At 38.3% G+C, this 20,282-nt stretch overlaps 1 protein-coding gene and 1 non-coding gene across 3 annotated transcripts in view; both read left to right on the top strand.

The window, feature by feature from the left end:
• The window catches only part of SH3PX1 (sorting nexin 33-like protein SH3PX1), a 47,751-nt gene that overhangs the window by 6,238 nt on the left and 21,231 nt on the right, over window positions 1-20,282 (top strand). For both annotated transcript variants that reach the window (XM_089254241.1, XM_089254242.1), the window contains exons 6-9: window positions 1,274-1,364; window positions 2,203-2,328; window positions 6,717-6,831; window positions 8,322-8,452. In XM_089254241.1, the coding sequence (XP_089110367.1) occupies window positions 1,274-1,364; window positions 2,203-2,328; window positions 6,717-6,831; window positions 8,322-8,452 (463 nt within the window). The remainder of the gene's footprint in view (window positions 1-1,273; window positions 1,365-2,202; window positions 2,329-6,716; window positions 6,832-8,321; window positions 8,453-20,282) is intronic.
• Window positions 15,396-15,467, top strand: TRNAA-AGC (transfer RNA alanine (anticodon AGC)). Its single transcript has one exon. It is a non-coding gene; the product is annotated as a tRNA-Ala (tRNA).

Below are 20,282 nucleotides of genomic sequence, written 5' to 3'. Positions count from 1 at the left end.
CATCATACTATTAACACGCCCTTCTCGCTTACAGCGAGCCTTTGAAACCACCTCCTGAGTCCACAGGAGCCACTCTCTGACTAACTCAAAACACACCAAGCTTCTTTCCTCTTCGTCGAGGGCCTTTCTCCCCCACCCACGCTTTCTAATCCCATCATGCTCCTTCCCGATGAGGGAAAACCTTACATTCATATTGTTCAAATTCACAGGATTTATTCATAATTGTAAATGATTAGTTCATTAAAAAAAGTTCTTTTGTTGTTGTTTAAATTTTTTAATCCTTATGAAGAAAACAAACCTCCTATTCATATCTTTTCATGTTAAATTCAACCCACTTTGTGATTTTGTCTTACTTGACTCTTTTGAAGAACCAGTTAATCTCGTAAAGTAAAGGACACCTGTACTTTATTTCTTAGAATTCCAAATTATCCTCTCTCTTGTTTGTGGCACCCTTAAAATCATATTAACATTTCAAATATCTGGAGACAGTTCAGTCGCATACCAAATACTCTGCTGTATACTGCTTGTGGCATTCTGGAAGCACAGCCCTATCACTGTTACTGCGGTAGATTCCGCTTATAATGCTTTTCAAAATAAATCGTGGAAAAACATAAGCTGAAAAATGCTTTAAATGGGAAATCCCGATGAGTATTAGTAAGAGTTGGGACCATGAAAAAGTAAGGTGTTTTAAGCAGAAAAACTTTCTAATTGTTTTTCCTCCTGCGCTGTGCCACGTACAGCTCGCAACATTCCTTGGTTGGAATTTCTTGCTGAATAATTACTTATGTTCATCCATTAGCATAGCTGTCAAGTATTTTAGGTTTTCTTCAAGATTCCAGAATTTTCATTTCATTCCTTGGACTTGTGAAAAAAATTATTTTTCTAGCCTATTTCAAGGCTGGAGAAATAAAAAAAAATCTAGTCACTAGAAAAATTTTTTAGGTGCCAAAAATTTTTTTATTTGAAGAGAAATGTACAAAATAATGATTGTTTTGACTTTTTCAACTGCATAGTGACCCTCTTTCACGTTGGCAGATATGCTCCGATAAATTCCAAGCATTTTAAGCTCCCAATCTGTAATTTGATAGCTACACAAAGGAAATTTTAGGCACCAATATATCAATTTTTTAGTTGCCATGGCGACTTGGTGCCTGGGATTGATCCAGCTCTGTCCTATATCATAAAAAGTGAGGAAATATATTTTTATAGAATATTTTATAATTATTACTTTATATTTCGGTTTACATAAATATTAATTTACATTGTAATTTAGGTTTTCAGCTTTTGTCAAATCTGGAGGTGAAGCATTCATCTTAGGAGAGACAAATATGATGGTTCCTACGGAGCATTGCATCACTATCATTGTTAGTATTTGACAATTCTTACATGTAAAAAAACTTGGCTTATGAGTTAATAACCAATGATGTTTTCTTTCTTTTGTTAATTCTTGATTCCTCCAAAAGAAATTAATGTCGACTGAATTTCACTTATGGATCTAACATACTTTTTACATTATTTATCTCTCTCTCAACACTTCACTTCACAAGGCTGCCCTTACCAAATGCCAAACTTGGTGCAGAACAGCATAATGCACAAAACAGCATTTTATGTAGCATACTTGTAAAAAGGAGCCCCCGATAATTAGGCCCATGATACACATGCTATTAAATAGAATGTGTATCACCTTATTTCAGGCCCTCTTACAAATGTGCTGTGGTAGTTAGTAAACTGAAGAAAACTGTCAAAGCAACAACTAATTTTTTTTAAATAGTATTAATTGCATTAATGTTTCTTATCTTCATATTATTGTGCAATACTTTAAATTAATGTTACCAGAAATAGAAAAAAATAATTTGAGGTTTTTCCTTTGGTTTTTTACAAGGCAGAATTTTAATTTTTGGGACATATTTTTAGTTTTTTTTGGACATACATTTTTTATGGAGTATTTTCTATCAATTTTTTGGTCATAATAATCTTAGTCCTAATAATCACAAATAAATCAAGCAATTCTTTTTTATTTCTGTAAATGCAGGGCTACCATTACCGTGGGACCTGGTGCAGCTGCCTGTGTTGCACACCCCCTGGGGATGGCTTTGACACTCTGTTGCATTTATTATTTCTTGAATTTTTCCCCCATCTGAAATTTTGGGTTAATTTTCCTCGATGTATTTAATCAATAACTGATTATCACATTTTTTTAAGGATGAAGGAGGCGTTATAATCTGGGCACCAAATCCTTCACCCTACACTTGTTCTGTGGCATCTCCGAAGAAGGCGAAGAAACTTGCAGGTCTTAAAAGCTATATCGCTTACCAGCTAACACCCTCAGTAAGCTGTCATTTATTTTGCTCAAGACATTTTTTTTAATCAAGACATTTTTTTTAATCAAGACATTTATTTTTCCATGGTCTAAAAAATATAATATAGCTGTTATATTTTTATAATATGGTCTCCCCTTGTTCCATTTTATGACTCCAGAACACACAACCTATGGCCCATGTGCCAAATGTGATCCTCTGAGTGATCTGATGTTGCAGTGACCTCAAAAGTATTTTTTGCAAAGATGAAACAAGCCACACATTACCAGATCAATCAAGTGACCCGCAGTTTGTTTACAAATCACTTCAGTGACTCGCTGTAGTTCCAGAGCCCTTGAGCAGTATATTCGCAGATCACTTGAGGGACCTGCGGCAGTGTTTCAAATTACTTACGTGACCTGCAGCACATTTACAGATCGCTTAAGTGGCCTGAGACAAGTTTCCAACTAATGAATTGGCCTGCACTCTCACACAAGGTTAAGCAACCTTGCTCTAGAAACTCTTCATGGTGACCTGCTGACTGTTTCCAAGAAATAGCTACAGTTAAACCTTGATATAAAGATATTCCACGGACCAAGAAATACCCATCGTTATAGAGGAGTTGTTGTATCAGGAGCCTATATTATCCTTATGTGTGGTCAAATTTATGTCATCTTTTCTACATCCGTATTGTTAATACCACCAGAAAATGCACTTTTATGTATTTATTTGCTGCAAAATTTTTTAATTAAATAATTTATTTATAAAATTCGCGTAGATTCATTGTCCCTGTAACAAAGTCTACCACATTGCACTTTTGTGTCTTAAACAGAAAGTAGCAATACCAATAACTTCCTTTAGCTTTGAATGATCCTTTAGTGATCCCCATTTTCTTGGTGTTACAGAGTCATGGCTAAATAACACAATCTCTAATTCCGAAATTTTGCCACCCGATTACAATGCTTTTCGAAAGGATAGAAACTCTCGGGGGGCGGGGTCTTACTTATTTTCAAAAAATCTATCCCTTTAACTGAAATTCTATTAGATTCCGAACTCGAAATTGTTGGAGCCGAATGGCTTCAACCCAACTGTCCCCCACTTGCCATCTTTTCTGTCTATTTCCCTCCCTCTCCTGATTTCCACCTTTTTGAACAACTGGAAATTATTCTTGAAAAATTTTATAACACACATTCTATTCTTATCTCCAGAGACTGGAATCTTCCCGGCATTGACTGGAAAAATATGGAATCCCTGTCCGGCAATCACGGAATTAATAACAAAGTCCTAGATATCTTCCTTAAATTTAACTTGGTCCAATCCATTTTTGAACCCACAAGAACCACCCTCTACTCCAGCTCTACCTTAGATCTCATTGCTACCTCCAATCAAATTTCAGTCCTTTCCACCTCCATCTTTGAGGGTTGCTCCGACCATAATATCCCAGTCATTAACTTTTCCCTCCGCCACTCTATCCCATCCTACAAACTGGCCCCTAAACGTAATTTCAACAAGGCAAATTATCCACTTATGCAAAATATTTTTCGCTCTCACTTCAATGATTTCTTATCCATATCCTCTTCTAACAATATCCACACCCTCTGGACCTCTTTTAAATGTATTATAGACAAATGCTTAACTACAGTTCCAATTAAAAATGTTTCTCCTAAGTCTTTTTTTAATCCATGGATCACCAGAGATATTATTCATTTAAAGAGGAAAATCCGCCGAATCGCCTTCAAATATAAAACTAACAAATCCAATTCACTCAAATCCATAATTTCAGCCTCCACCCGAGACCTCAGAAACCTCATTTCCGTCCAAAAGTCCAGATACCTCTCTCATTCTCTACCCCATTACTTAAAAACCAATCCAACAAAATTCTGGAGTTACCTTAGACCTAAATCTGTTGGTCCCACTTCCCTGAGAAGTTCAAATAAATAACATTTTCTCCTTCAGAGATGGCTACCGAATTCAATTTAGCTTTCTGCTCGGTTTTCTCAATAGACCCCTTTCCTCCCCAATACTCTTTTTTTGATTCTATCCACAACTCACCCCCTATATCCTTCTCCAAACAAGGTATCCTAAAACTTTTGAAAAAACTGAAACCCCATTCCGTTGGCCCTGATGACATCCCAAATTCTATTCTTAAATTCTGTGCTGATGAAGTCGCCGACTATCTTTTAATCCTGTTCAATGTTTCACTAAATTCTGCTACCCTCCCGAACAACTGGAAAATCAATAAAATTATTCCTATCCACAAAACGGGTTCACTTTCCAATCCCCTTAACTTCAGGCCAATAGCAATCACTTCCTCCTGCTGTAAAATCTTCGAGCATATTGTAGCAAAAGAAATCTGTATCCACTTAGACTCCATCAGCTTCTTTTTCCCCAACCAACACGGCTTTAGACAATCTCTCTCTACTACCTCTCAACTGGCCCTCTTCATCCACGACCTCTCTGAAGCCATTGATAAAAACCTACAAACTGATATCGTATTCCTAGATTTCTCTAAAGCCTTTGATAAACTTCCCCACGATAAACTTCTTCTCAAACTCTCCCGCCTTGGCCTTAACGTTCAATTACTTAATTGGGTGGAGGCTTTCCTAAAACACCGTAAACAGTTTGTTCATTTTAATGATCATAACTCGTCATCCGCCTCCGTAAAGTCTGGGACCCCTCAAGGATCGGTCCTCTCCCCGTTACTTTTCCTAATTTATATCAATGACCTTCCTCAATCCCTCAACTGCACCACTAGACTTTTTGCTGATGACTGTGTAATTTACCGTATCATTCACCATCAATCTGATCAAGAACTTCTCCAACATAACCTGGCTTCCATCGCCGACTGGTGTTCCCTATGGCAAATGCCAATGAATATCTCAAAAACGGTTCACATGAAAGTTACCCGTAAACTTCTTCCTCTTGAATACTCCTACTCCATCAATCATTTACCGTTATCCCAAGTTTCTCATATCAAATACCTTGGTGTCATTATTTCAGCCGACCTACGTTGGAACAAACACATTGACTACATTTGCCAGAAGTGTCTTAACAAACTTTTCTTCCTCCGCCGCAATCTTAAACACTCTACTCTGGATATCAGACTTCTCTGTTACCAAACTTATATATCCCCCGTCCTCTCCTACGCCGCTGAAATCTGGGACCCTTACACCTCCAGTAATATAGACAAACTTGAATCTATTCAAAATAAATCCGCCCGATTTGTTCACGACTGCTGGTCATCTTTCATTTCTGTGTCCGAACTTAAAAATGAACTTCATCTCCTCCCTCTCTCTACTCTTCGTCTCATCTCTCGATTAACATTGCTTTATAAAATTTTCCATGGTCAGTTCAACATGGATATTTCTGGTATCTTAGCCAAACCATCCTACATCTCTAGAAGACTCGACCATTCCCTTAAAATAAAACCTATTTTTGCTTCCACTGACTGCTTTAAATACAGCTTCTTTCCTCATACCATTGGTGAATGGAACAAACTCCCAAGCTCTATTGTTGAATCTCCCTCTATCGCTAGTTTTTTTATCCAACATCAAACAATATCTTTGTCATTCTCAATCGCATCCTCTTGTATAGGCCCAAGGGCCAACAATATTGTATAAATAAATAAATAAATAAATAGTGCAAAATATCCGTTATCAGACTCTGGCAGAAGAATGAAACAAGTGACAAAGTTAAAATTAAATTCAAAGCAGTTTTTAGCAAAATAAAAAAATATAGTTATATATAGTGATTTCAAAAATCTCCTAAAAAAAAATATTGTTATATAGGAATTTATCGTAGTAAAGAATATTGTGTTATGTCAAAAAGAGTTCAACATTAGACTCTAGGCAATTCCAAACAAGAATTTTAAAAAATATTGTTGTAGAGAGATTTACTGTTACATTGAGTATTGTTCTAGCAAGGTTTCACTGAACTTAGTACATTGTATGAACACACCATAGTTACACGCACGTGTGAATTTCATACCTTTTTTTCCTCATACATAAATCGACCCCTTCACTTAAAGCCCATCAAAATAGGGGGAAAGAAACTCATGTATAGTCGATCCCTCCAAAAATTAACACACATGGGTTCAGCTGAGCACTGCGAGGGAGGGGGCTCTTGGTACATGAGGGGGGCCTTAGATGACTTTACATAGAAATTGCCATCAATTGTGTCCATCTTGTAGAATGCTCCAGTTCATTGCTTGGCTGGGAATGCTCATGATGCTATAATGGTGGGTCTGTTTTTGCTGGCCCAGACAAAAGACTAACTTCCTGAGGTGCACTCAGGATTGACATCAAGTATTTGTTCAGATGTCATAGTTTTTCATGTTATTATTTATCATTTTGTAATTCTCCATCGTTCTGACAGAATAAAAATAAAAGTATATCTGAGCCTTTTTTCTTCAAATTTCAGTTCAACAATATTGTAGTTTGTCGGCGATACAAGCATTTTGATTGGTTACATGAACGAATGGAAGAAAAGTTCTCTTTGATTCCTATTCCACCTCTTCCTGATAAGCAGATATCAGGTAACAAAAAACATGATCTCATTAATAATGAAATTAGATCTTTTAAAAATCTATATAGCATATATAAGGACAACAGTACTGTTACAGTAAATATGATAGATTGATTACTATGCAGATTTGTATTGATAATTACGCATAAATAGTGATTATGCATAATAACCCAATTTATCACATCTACCATAACATATTGATTCAAGACTAAAATTACAAAATATGATATGTCTACTCAGTCAATGCCAATTTCAACCAACTGTTCTTGAGGTGTCCATTTCATCTATTTAGTATATTTATGCATTATATTATGATCCAAATTATTCTATCCTCAATTAATAGAAGTGTGGGTTGCCCAAAGTACTTTTCAAAAATTGCTTAGAAATTAGGAGTAGTAAAACGTTGCCCAGCCATGATAAAGGCCTGATCAATGTCTAAATTTGACAGATGAAAAACTTTTTCCTAGCTGCGGGCCATCATATGTATAGTGTGATCATGGACAGATGGCCTTTATCACAAAAAGAGAGGGTTCATTCTTCAATATGGATAAATGGGAAAAATAAACATCCTCCGGGGTTACTACTGGAATTTTTTCCCAATTTCTTCCTACTGCAGAATGTACCCTCTTTTTATGTTATGAAGGTCATGCAAGGTCAGAAGCCATGGTCACATTGTAAGAATATTTGCACTCAATATTTACACAACTGTAAATATTGACATCATTAGGTGGCATAGATCTGGAGTTTTAATCGTTGAGACAAACAGATCTTTTGCTGCCCATATTTATGCGTCGGTTTGAATCAAATTTCCAGCTGCAGTTGGTCACTATTTGCCGATAGAAATCACTTGCTTGTCAAAAATGCATTTTTTGGTCCATTGAGACACAATTAACATATTGGCTAATAATTTCATTTCACTCCTGGCCACCGAATACAAAGGGTACAAGTTTCGTTCTTCACAATGTAAAGATCATATTCAGACTCAATAGTCTCCTCTCTGTATAGACAAAGGAAAGAAACTGTCTTTGCTCATTAACAAGTATGAACCCTCAAACTTGATTACATGGATGTTAATGAGTGTATGTCCATTCACAACAAACTTCTCTGTTTGATAGAATTGTGCATAATAACATTTTGATACATTGCCAACTGGAGATGAGAAAAAGATGTTTCACCCCAAATCAGAATATGCAAAAACTGTGACGTACGGCACAGAACAATCAATACTGCTGCATAACAACCTCCATAAGAATTTTATGAAAATAACTTGTCTGTGTAAAAAGAAAAAAAAGCTAGCCTATTTTTACTGCAGAATATTTTCAGTCTGCTGAGGGCTTGTTGCAGAACAATGCAAAACATTTTTCTTCAGGGCATTTCATCCAAACACTGATGGGAGATGTAGAACAAAGTATTTCTCAGTGTAAGAAGATTGTAAACATTATTTGGGCAGGATTTAGTCTAACAATATTACCTAATTGCAGTTTTATTTCCTCCTTACAGGTAGATACCAGAATGAATTCATTGAGCATCGCATGAACCAGTTGCAGATGTGGGTGAATAGAATTTGTCGACATCCTGTCTTAGCTGATTGTGATGTTTGGAAGCATTTTCTCACTTGTACAGATGAGAAGGTAAAAAGCTAGAGCTCTTTTTGATTTTGAGTACTATTAACATTGTAATCAAATTTTATACTTGATCAGTGGCCTCCCAATTCGTGATATGTATATCTCTAGGATTACAGGGGATGTCTGGGGCGCGGTAGCCCAGGTCGATAAGATGCTCGCCTGAAGTACCAAAGGATGTTTAGAGGTGTCGCGAGTTCGATACCCGGTTCGTCCTTGTCAGAAAACTTTCCTGACGCAGGGGTACAACGAAAAACGGCGACTTGACCGCAGCAAAAAGTTGCTACCGCTGGGAGTCCCCCATCGAGAGGTTAGCGCACCAACCTCTCAATGAGTATAAAAAACAAGCCTGCTGTTCGGAATCGGCAATAAATTGTAGGTCCTGGTCTAATTAGCCCTCGTGTGCAGAAAATGACCGTGGTGCGACAAAAATGATCAATGATCAACAGGGGATGTCTACTGTCATGGGAAAGTTGCGAAATGAAAAAGGTGTTGGAAGTTAAGAAAAAGTCACAAAATAAAATGCCAGTTTTTTTCTGAACCGATTTTCAGATTTCTCCCAGCAGGTTTCCTGTGTTTGAGTTTATCACAGATAATTCATGCACCATAAGTCATGCCTCCCACTCCATGAGGCTTTGCATTTCAAAAGCCTGATTGATACCCATGATTGTGCAGGTGGATCATGATCGTGACTTTGACAGACCAATGAATACAAAAACTTCCAGATTAATGAATGACTTGCCCAGTGTCACCAAATCCTCCAACACAGTTAAACGGTACCAAAGGTCTTGGAATGCAGAGAGTGATGTGATGCTCCAAAACAATCGACAACGGTCCCAAGTGATTCAACATTCCATATCATAGCACAAGGGGCATCAGGAATGATACCGCTTCTAATGGATGTTATGCAATACAGAATGGCAGTAACTCTAGGTTTCATCGGCAGGAAGCAGAGACTCATTATTAGAATAAGTACTACCACAACAGACATGCCAGATGTAGCGGAGTGTTCTGCAGCCATCGGAGGGCAACTCGAATACCACAGAATACTACCATCATCCAGCAGGGAGGACTTGCAACAAAGACATTCAGCCTGTAATGGTAGGAATTTCCCAGTGGAGAAAGAACTATGGTGAAGTGAACACATATGAGTCGCGACCACCACTGTGCTGATCTAGTTTCACTTCCAGGGGCAGAGGTATTGACTATATCTTATGTAACATGGCGCAAGGCTCTTGATAGAGTACAGACCATGCTACCTGAAGCGGACAATGTACCTCTTATATATTGACACTAGGGTTGAATAGGATACGCAATCAATCCTCCAGAGTATGATGTGCAATCAGCCTGATCGTCAAGACAAACCAAAAGAAGGACTTATTATCCTGCAGATTAATGCTGATCACTCCAAGGAGCGCACCCTGCATTTGGTAAAGTTTGCAATAAATTATTCAGTGGACGTAAAGCTCTTCAGAAGCCATGGATAAATAGAGGTGCACTGTGCAGTCTTTCACAGAACAGGCAGACATGGCTGTCACGTGATTGTAAGAGCTCGATCCTGGTTCCGGCGAGTACCATCTGGCCTGCAACCTATCATCTGGGCCAGCATCTGGTGGCAGTGCAGGTCAGTTTATCGGATCATGAAATTATTGTAGCACATGTCCACATATCTCCTTATGAGGACAACAAAGGGGGCCATAGATGAGATAGATGAGCTTTGTTAATCTGAGGGCAGCATCAATATCATCATCTGCGCTAATGTGAATTGCCACTCTTCACTTTGGGGATATAAGGATACAAATCCCAGAGGCCTTAGACTGCAGGAGTTTCTTTCGGGCAGAAACTTATACCTGTTTAACCCGTAAAAATCAAAAGCAACATATGTTGCCGACTCTGAATGTGCAAAGAGATGGCCTGATCTCACATTTATCACTTCAGAAGGAATCCTCTCCAGTACTGATTGGTCCTTCGCTTTTACATCATCGATGCTTGGAAGTGCTAGGATATGGACAAAAAACTAAACTCCCCAATTGGTGGATTGATGAACTTGCAGCTCAAAGAAGACAGATATGTGCACTGGAACGGAAGTTTGTAACAGCCACAAGGGAATTCAAGATCATGGCATTCATGACTTCATTCAAGAATAACCGTGTGCAATACATTAAAATGGTCAGGAGGACCAGAAACAAATGCTGGACCAAGTTCTGTGAGGACGAAAGCAGACCATATGGAATTGCTTATAAGTCCTTTTTCAAGGCTAAGCAACTGCTTACACAGGTTATGATGACCAGTAAACCCTAACATAGGAGCCGCTGTGCTGGAAACTGTGCTTTACCAGCTGTCGGCTATCTTTCCAGATCCCACTCATGAAATTGGACTGACTCCATTCCGGCAGCTTATTCAAGAAACAGACTTGCTGGTCTGAGGCAAGATTCTACTGTTCCTGAATAAGGGCAGGGACAGAGTGCTTCTTCTGTCATATCAGCCTGTCTTTTATCCACTTTAGGTAAAGTTTTCGAGAAGATTATCGTCCAACGTATTACATACCATCTCTAGTAGCAGCAATGGCTCAGTCTGTTACAATTTGGATTTAGAGCAGGAGGGTCCGCGGAGAAGGCAGTGGCCGCATTTCTTAATGAAATTGGATGTAGACAGAGACAAGGTTATCTGACAGCCTTGGTTTTGGTGGACATCAGAGGAGCCTTTGATTCAGTTAGACATGAAATCATAATCAACAGAATGCTATGACTTCCGATATCAGGAAACCTCCTACGAATGGTTGAAAGCATGTTGTGGGATTGTCATGTCACAATTGCTACAGACACCGGTCTGGCTACAAAGTGGCAGCTGTCCGGATGCCCACAGGGTTTTTGCAGTGGACCTCTATTGTGGTCCATAGTTCTAGATTCGCTACTGAAAACTGACTGTGGCTTATATGCAGGCATTTGCAGATGACCTTATTTTCATCATAGTAGTGAAGAAATATAAGGACATCAGATCGCTGGAGAACGTAACATTCAACAGACTCGTGCATTAGGTTCACTCTAGTCATCTCCAGTTGGAAGTAAACTAGCTACTGTGGCCTCATTCAAAAGTTACATGTCCCTGCATTGAGATCGATGGCATTAGGCTGAAGCCATCTCCATCTATATATTATCTAGGGATACATATTGACAACTATCTTAAATTCATCACACATATAACTAAGCAGGTTAACAAGATGCAAGAGACGTTACAATTGATGCGCAGGCTGGCAGGACCTACGTGGGTGGTCTAGTCGACAATTTCGCAATATACTGTATAGAATGGTCGCACAGAGGTGCAGTGTGGTATAGAAATCCAACATAGCGGATGCGCAACACACTGGATGTGGCGCAGAGACCCTTATGCTTATATGTAACGGGGCATACGTTACCACAGTTAACGACGTGCCATATGTTACTACTGGGAACCCACCACTCAGCCTATTCATGGAGTATGAAGCACATCGGACAGCAGTTCTGCATCTTGGGGAGGACATCCAGATCGATGATCATCCGGTCAGGTCAACCCAATACGAGCAGAAGCATAGTGAGTGGCTACATCATCCAGGTGTTGACATCGTGCCTCTACAGGTTATGTGTTCCACCTCGACCAGTTCCTCGACTGGATCTTTGGTCACAGATGAGACAGTACGGATATTTACTGATGGCTCTTGAACTGGGGAGTCAGCAGCATGTGCATACGTAGCCCTCGACTCATCGGATGTAGCGAAAGAGATTTGGAGTAGTCATCTGACGCAGGGCACAAGTGTATTCCAGGCGGAGGCATATGCAATCTTGAATGCGGTCATCTGGGCCTCATAACAAAGCTCCCCAGTGGTTTTTTTTAAACATGTTCCTCACGTATTCCCAAGGGATCAGCATGATCCGTCCAGGGAATTTGTTAGTGTTAGTAAACATCTATGCCTGAACCGGGATTCGAACCCAGACCTGCACAGTGAGAAGCTAGTTCCCTAACCACTCGACTGCCAGGCGGCTTTGGTCACACATTCAAAATGGTTATACATTCAGATTGCTTCTAGCTATCTGTGATTCCTGCACAAAACATCAGGATGGGTGGTGTTTTAATTCCGGCAGACAAAATCCCAAGTCACAATCCAGACAGAGTCAAAATCCAGACAAGTTGAAATCCTGACAGGTCGAATTTAAAAATTTAATTTTGCCATATAAGTTGCACTTCGCGCTTTCTGTCAGTATTCACATTTTTCAAAGTGTGAGGCATTGGGGCAGCGATAAGAATAATAAATTATGATTAAATAAATTTTTCAATTTTAATTTTGCCATATAAGCCGCACTTCACGCTTTTTGTAGGGATTTTCATTCCTCGCTGTGAAGGGCATTGGGGTGCTGATAAAAATAATAAATTGCAGTCAAATAAATTTTTCAATTTTAATTTTGCCTTATAAGCAGCACTTTCCTCTTTCTGTCAAGATTTGCATTTCTCGCACGATGGACGTTGGGGTACCCTTGAAGAGATAATAAATTGCTATCAAAAAATTCTAAATTTATTTGATTTTGCACCGAGTCAAATATCTAAGGATTCTGAACCAGAAAGTTTTGACCAGATCTCATTGGCATGAGGCCATTTCTGCTGTCCCGGGCACTGGTTCTCTTCTAAACGTATAGTTCTTGGGTTAGCTCTGACATGGAAAGGCAAATATTGCTACTGCTCTGTAGAAACAGGGTGAATATATTTTTTACGTTATAAAAAATGATAAAAATTCCTTTTTATGATGTATTCATTTTTATGAATATTTACTGAAAAAAACTATTTAAAAATGGGATTAAAGTGAAAAGATGAAGAAAAAACGACTTCATAGTAATTAAATGTCTTATTTTGGTCCCCCTGCTTAAACCGTGTTCCCTATTTTCCCATTGCACATTGAATTAATCCGTTGTGATTTGCCGGATCCAGAGTTGTTGGCTCGTCAGCTTTGTTGATAATTCTAATTTCAGCTGTAGTCTGTTCTACGCTGTTGTAGACAAGATACATGAAATTTGTTCATCTCTTAAAAAAAGCCACCTTACCCTTTAGAAAGCGGCATTTTGTGGGAAAAAATGACGAACATTGGTGAAAAAAGGAAGTGAAAAATGAGAGAGATAGATAACGTTGATATCCCAGGGGAACCAAACAAGAAACTGACACAGATCAGAATTGAATGAACACAGGTCATAGAATGACCGAAAGACCATTGGAAGTCGGAAAGGCGGGGACACTAACTGCGTGCACTTCCAAAATCGTTGAAGTATTTTTTCCCTTTGTTTTACTACACTCCTTTTGAAGAGAAAAAAATGTAAAGAATATTTTTGTGAGAGTCCAAAAAAGGGACAGTAGCCATGGGTTGATTCATTCACTTGTCACCCATTGTATGTCGATTGTATACAGTATTCCCTTAGGAAGTTTTTCTGAAGGTGTGTGTCGCGGTGAGCTGGCGATATTTATTTGTCTGTGTTTTGAATAAGTACTTTGTCTAGGAGGGTATCCCTTTGTCTACAGTACTCATAAGAAATCATGTATATGCTATGAATGGACAAAGGAACGGGTGTAGAAAGTATGAGAACATTTGCCTAGAGTCAAGACTAGGGCAAAGTTGGTACTCGTACAGGCTGATCTTATATATCACTTGAAAAAGCACATGCACGAATTTCGAGTACCCAAGAATGTCACACGTACACTCGAAAACAGCTCCTCTTTATGTTGCCAATCATTTGACAAACTGGTTAGATATGAGATGTGAATGATCAAACGGCAGCATTCGAGGCTACTTCAATCGGATGCTAACCAGAGCCAAACAAATGCGATGCTAGTTGTACATATTCATAAAAGTTTTTTTTTTCATCTGTTTCTATGTGTCATAAACATATTTTTTTTAACTGATGGTTCTGTAATACACCCTGGTGAGCTAGAGAAAAACCGGACATGCTTACCAGTAAAATAAATTCTGATTGGGTGAACATTCTGTATAGCTATCTCAGAGGCCACATATTTAAAGTAACCTCTCAGTTTGTCTCAGCTTCAGAATTCGTCAGTTCATTTTTGTTCCTCTGTTTATTTTTTCGAAATGGCTGAAATTTGCGAAATCGTCCCTTCTCAAAAACAGAGTATCAAAACTAACGCTCATGGTTATTTAATGGTGAAAGACGAGAGCTGGGATGATTTATACTATTGGTGTTGTGAAAAAAGAAAGTCAGAAAAAGTGCAACGGTCTATTGACAACTATACTTTTGGACAGAAAACATCATATATAAATTCACGGACCATAACCATAGTCCACAAGCTAGTAGTTCTACTATTGCGGGAACTGTGGACTGCTTGGAAGAAGAGGCACGATGCTCGAAAACTCCACCGTGCCCAAGATGGAATTGTGAACACTGATCAAGACATTCGCCCATACCTTCCCTCGAAAGACACTGAGACAGAAAATCAAACGAGCGAGGAGGAAAGAAACATGTCCAGAACCCCAATCATTGAATGAAATCAATGTTCCACCTAATTTGCGGAAAACTTTACAGGGTGAATTGTGTTTCTAGTAGTAGATTCTACAATTGGAGAAGAAAGAATTCTACTTTTCACGACAGTAGCAAACGTTGAACGTTTGTCACAGGCCCCTTAACTGGATCATGGATGGGACATTTAAAACCATTCCAGCAATTTTTTTTCAGCTTTACACAATCCATGCACCAGTTGGGTCTGAGAATTGCAGAATTCTTCCTCTGGTGTATGCTTTAACGTCCAGTAAAAGCGAAGAAATCTATAAGACAAGATATATGGAAGACTGGATGTTGTGAAGATATTTATTATTTGAAATGTTAATTTTTTTAAGGAAGGAGCTTTGGCTGATCGGTTCACCGTCCATTGCACGGTTCCGTTCGGCACATATATACGCTCTAGCAAAGGAAAATCTCTTATCTTCTCTGTAGCTTAGTGGTCAGAGCACTCGTCTAGCAATCGAGGGACCCGGGTTCGACTCCCGGTAGAGGCAGAGATGAGTTTTTCCTTCCTTAAAAAAAAAAAAAAAAAATTAACATCTCAAATAATAAATATCTTCACAACATCCAGTCTTCCGTATATCTTGTATTAACAAGTGAAGAGCGACATTCATGTCATAAATCTATAAGAGGTTATTTCAAGACCTAATTGATTTTGCTGGAGAGAACGACCTACAACTTCAACCACCGAGAATCCTCACTGACCTAGAGAAAGCAGCTGTAAATGCAACAAAATCCAAGTTTCCAGAGGTGGTAAGCAAAGCTTGTTTTTTCCACCTTTGCCAATGTAGCTGGAGAAAAATCCAAGCATATGGATTGGCGACTAGCTATGGCCATGATAAAAATTTTAGCCTGATGCTGCGCCATGTATTTGCTCTAGCATTCGTTTCAGCAAATGATATTCGTGCAGCACTTTTGTTGTTGACTTTTTAGCTCAAAGTATGCCACAGATAGCCCAGGATTTGGTTCAGTGGTTTGAAACAAATTATGTGAAAGAATGACTACGACGTTGCATGAGCGACGGCACTGCTGTTCGAGCACCACCATTATTCTTACCAGCATTCTGGTGCGTCTTTGATTCAATAGAATTGGGAACTCCACGCACGCAGAATACAGTAGAGATCTGGCTCAGAAGATAGGAAACATTGGTAGGGAATGGTCATGTTGGACTTTACACTATGATAGAGGAGTTCCAGAAAGAACAGGAGCTGGTGGAATCTCAGCTTGAACGAATTCTTCGGGGAGAGCAACCAGTCAAGCAAAGAAAAAGTGATATTGAAAGAGAAAAAAGAATCTTAACCGTGGTGAACGATTATATGGTAATCAACCTCTGATGGACCACCTGAGAGGTATAGTTCAACTTGTTGCTTTGAATGTTTTCCCAACTTGAATTAACTTTCATGAACTTTCATAATTTGAGTTTAATTTTTTTTAGTCTTTAACATTTAAGGTACACTAAGGTAAGTGAAATCACTATTTTCATTAGCTCAAATTCAACATAGCAACTACCTTGGAGAAGTGAGCGAAATTTGAAAATATGACAAGTTTTTAATCCTGCTTCTGTAGGACTAATGTTTTAAAATGATTTTCTTCAGTGTTTCTTTTTCAAGATTTAATTTTATTTGTAAATGGCGAAGGGGGTACCACTTGATTCAGTGAGTGGGTATGTGAAACCCCTAGAGAGAGAGGGGGCTGATTGTGCTTAAAAATAATTCAAAAAATCATTAAGTGAAAGAAGTATAAACAAAGGTAACATAACATAATTAATTTGTCCCCAGTCAATTATGATAAAACTATACAAATTAGAGTTTACAATTAAATTACATGTTTTACAACATCTGAAAGGAAATGCAAAGAGGGAAAGAAAAAATTATATATGAATGGACACGGTAGAAAGCTAATTCATAATGTGATGCAGAAAGCTGGGACAGGGAAGAGAACAGTTCCTAAAAGCTAATAAAAAGTGCTGGTACCCAAAATATTCACCTGAACCATAAAAAGCCCAAAAAGTTTTTAAGAAACACAATGTTAATGGATAACCTTAGTATGCGGAAACTGATGCTAATTACCTACATTAGTATGTGTAAAACTCAAAATGCCCCCCCCCCCACTGCGTAAATATTAACCGACATTATACGAGGTAAATGTTAATTTTCCTAGATTAACGAACTTGCGAGGTGAAGGAAATGACAAAACTTCTTCACTTCTAAGCATACGTTTGTCTTGAATGTTGGCTCACTGAGTGCTTCAAATGCAGAAAGGGAGGGAGGGGACTCGTGAAAATGAGACCCGGTTAAAATTTCTGAACACAAACATGCCTTTTCAGTGGGGTCAGAAAAATCACTTCACCTCAGTGCCCAGGATGCTCTTAAAAGGCAGTCTTGCCTGGAGTGTTGGCCTTGCCGTTAAAAGCTATGTGTGGTACCGATTTTTCATCCCGAACGGGTCTCAACTTTGGTTAGTTAACCAACATACATCTTCAATGACATTTTATTTGTGAGGTTGACAAAAACCCAGTCACCAATCTTTGCTTCTGGAATGGTTTTTAGCACTATACTGTATATATGAAGTTTCGCCGTTCCTCTATTCTTTGACACATCTTTTAGGTGTACAGAAGCAGCTACTGACTCGAACTTCATTTCTTTTTTTCAGTTTAATACCACAGTTGATAAAGCCAATGGAAGTAGGCACGAGGTTAGCGTATATTCATTGGTTCCACTTACCCCAACACAAGAAAAACAAAGTACAACCTTTTTAATTCTTAATCTCTCTGAAAAAAATTTCATAATTACTGTATGTTAAAATGAAAGATTTAATAATAAGAAAAGATAACAGAACTTGACTTCCAAAATATTGATATTAGAGCAATTAGGACTTTCAGAAATAGAAATGTTTAGGGCACAAGTTGTACCGCAACTAATGAAAGAGAGGGCCTGCAAATCAGAGGGGCTGGGTGTAAATTTAACCCTTTAACTTCTCCTTCGACATTATAAGGAAACGCTAAAATGCGTGCTTGCCCCGACTGATCATGCATTTAGTCGCTGTCCTTGGCACAACAGGTAGCAACATGATCACAAACCTAACTTCTTAATATGACAGCTCCTTGTAATCTTGTATGAGAAGCTATCGTATGGACTGAAAAACAGTGCTAGTGCTAAAGAAAAATTTTGCAAGAGACTGTTCCTGGAAGTTAACTGAATTTTGCGACTCGTATTGGGTTCCACTTCCCTTGTATTTTCCCTTGCCTCAGTGTACCTTAACATTTTATAGTTTTAAACAATACCCGTATAAAAACAGTGGTAATCGGGACTTATTGCTTAATTTTTTTCTCGATTATAACAATTTGTAAACTTTTGATCTGGTTTTTTTTTATTTCAAAGAATTGCACAATAAGACAGAACAAAAACGCAGTGAATGACAAAATGCAAAACAATGAAAAAAAAAAATTGAACATGCAATTCGTAACCAGTACAATTCATTATAACCGAGTCTTTCTAGTTGTTATATTATTGTGTTCATAAATCATATATCTATAAGTTCCTGTTTCATGATGTTAATTCACAAGAATTTATTTTTTTTATTCAATCCTGGACATATAATTTTGTCCAAGTGTTAATTTATGGCATTATGTTTTACTTTAGTTAGAAGTATTTGTATATGTTATAAGTTCTATATTGTTTATGTTGTTCAGTTGGGGTTGATTTATGTTGCTATCATTGTCACCCCCGCCCTAACCACAAACTCTGTGATTCACTATTAAATATGTCATGTATCTTTGAGGAACTTCTTATCGACAATGTATAGAAATTTTTTTTTTTTTACAGCTGTTAAAATTCAAAAGTATTATTTTTTAATTTCCTCGCAATACACATGTACATATCAGATCATCTTGGATTATCATGCCAAAATAATATTCAGACCCTATTTCTTGTCAGTTACATTGGGTAATTATTTGACAGCGAATAGGCATCTTAATGCGGATGTGTGTTAGCGTTTATGTAACTGCTTTTGAAAACATATTTACTTTTCTTGTACGTTTAATTTCAGTTTATCTTTGACTAGTTATAAATTGATTTTAGTCCTGTTCTACTTTTTTTTTATGAGATATTCCCTTTCAGTGTTCTCAACTTATAGTACTGTATCATCAACAGAAGATAGCACTTATCCATTTAGGTGAAATTTACAAAAACCATTGATATAAATTAAAAACAACAATGATCCTAGTACAGAACCTTGTGGTACAAATTTTTTTGACTTCCTGATTTATTACTCTAATCTGCCTCGCAATATTTCATAGTTCTGTAGTGCAAGAAATCGGGTAGAGAAAAGAAATTTAAAGCAACGACTTACGTGTTGAATTTTCTGATTTTTTAAATCATAATTTACTACCTTGTCTGCGCCCCAACGTCCCTCTCTGCAAGAAATAGGAATCCCGTCAGAGAAAGCGTGAAGTGCGGCTTATACGGCGAAATTAAAACTTGAAAATTTATTTGATCGCAATTTATCATTCTTATCAGCGCCTCAATGCCCCTTGCCGCGAGAAATAGAAATCCCTACAGAAAAAGCTAAGTGCAGCTTATACGGCAAAATTAAAGTTTGATAATTTATTTGATCACAATTTATCATTCTTATCGGTGCGGCAACACCCCTCGCTTTGCAACGTCCCTTATGGGAGTTGCTTGCCCGGTTCGAAATATCCAGTAATAAAGTGGCAAACGACAAGTGGAAAATGATTGCAAATAAACTTTCGCATGAAATATTATTATTTATTCAAATTAATTATAGGGTTAGTCAATTTTAACATTGGATTAGTATAACGTGGAGCCCTCTATTTGACGTTAACAGTAAAGATACTGGCTCACCAATTGATGATCATCAACAGTCAACTTGTACAGTGATCAGACATCCAATGTTGTTAGCCTTTCCCGTAAATATCAGAAGTTTTCTCGGTTGAGAGCCGGAACACCTTGATCAGTACCTGGGGGCCTCTCGGTTGAGGGCCGGACCACCTTGCTCAGCTCCGGGGGGCCTCTCGGTTGAGGGCCGGACCACCTTGCTCAGCTCCGGGGGCCTCTCGGTTGAGGGCCGGACCACCTTGCTCAGCTCCAGGGGACTCTCGGTTGAGGGCCGGACCACCTTGATCAGCAATGAAGAACTTTGACTGTGAAGATTATTTTATATTTTTGATTCCGGACCTGCCGGAAAACGGATTCAAACAATGTAAATTATTGCATTTTAACAATTCAGCTTAAGGCCAATGGATACGGTAGCAAGACGGTGAACCATCCTACTAGAGGGCTTCAGTTGAA

This window comes from Pholcus phalangioides, unplaced genomic scaffold (genome assembly GCF_987345545.1).
Source record: "Pholcus phalangioides strain wild (caught in Gottingen) unplaced genomic scaffold, Ppha-v1.0 ptg000040l_1, whole genome shotgun sequence".
Taxonomy (NCBI): Eukaryota; Metazoa; Arthropoda; class Arachnida; order Araneae; family Pholcidae; genus Pholcus; species Pholcus phalangioides.
This window is presented reverse-complemented; position numbering and strand designations above follow the sequence as displayed.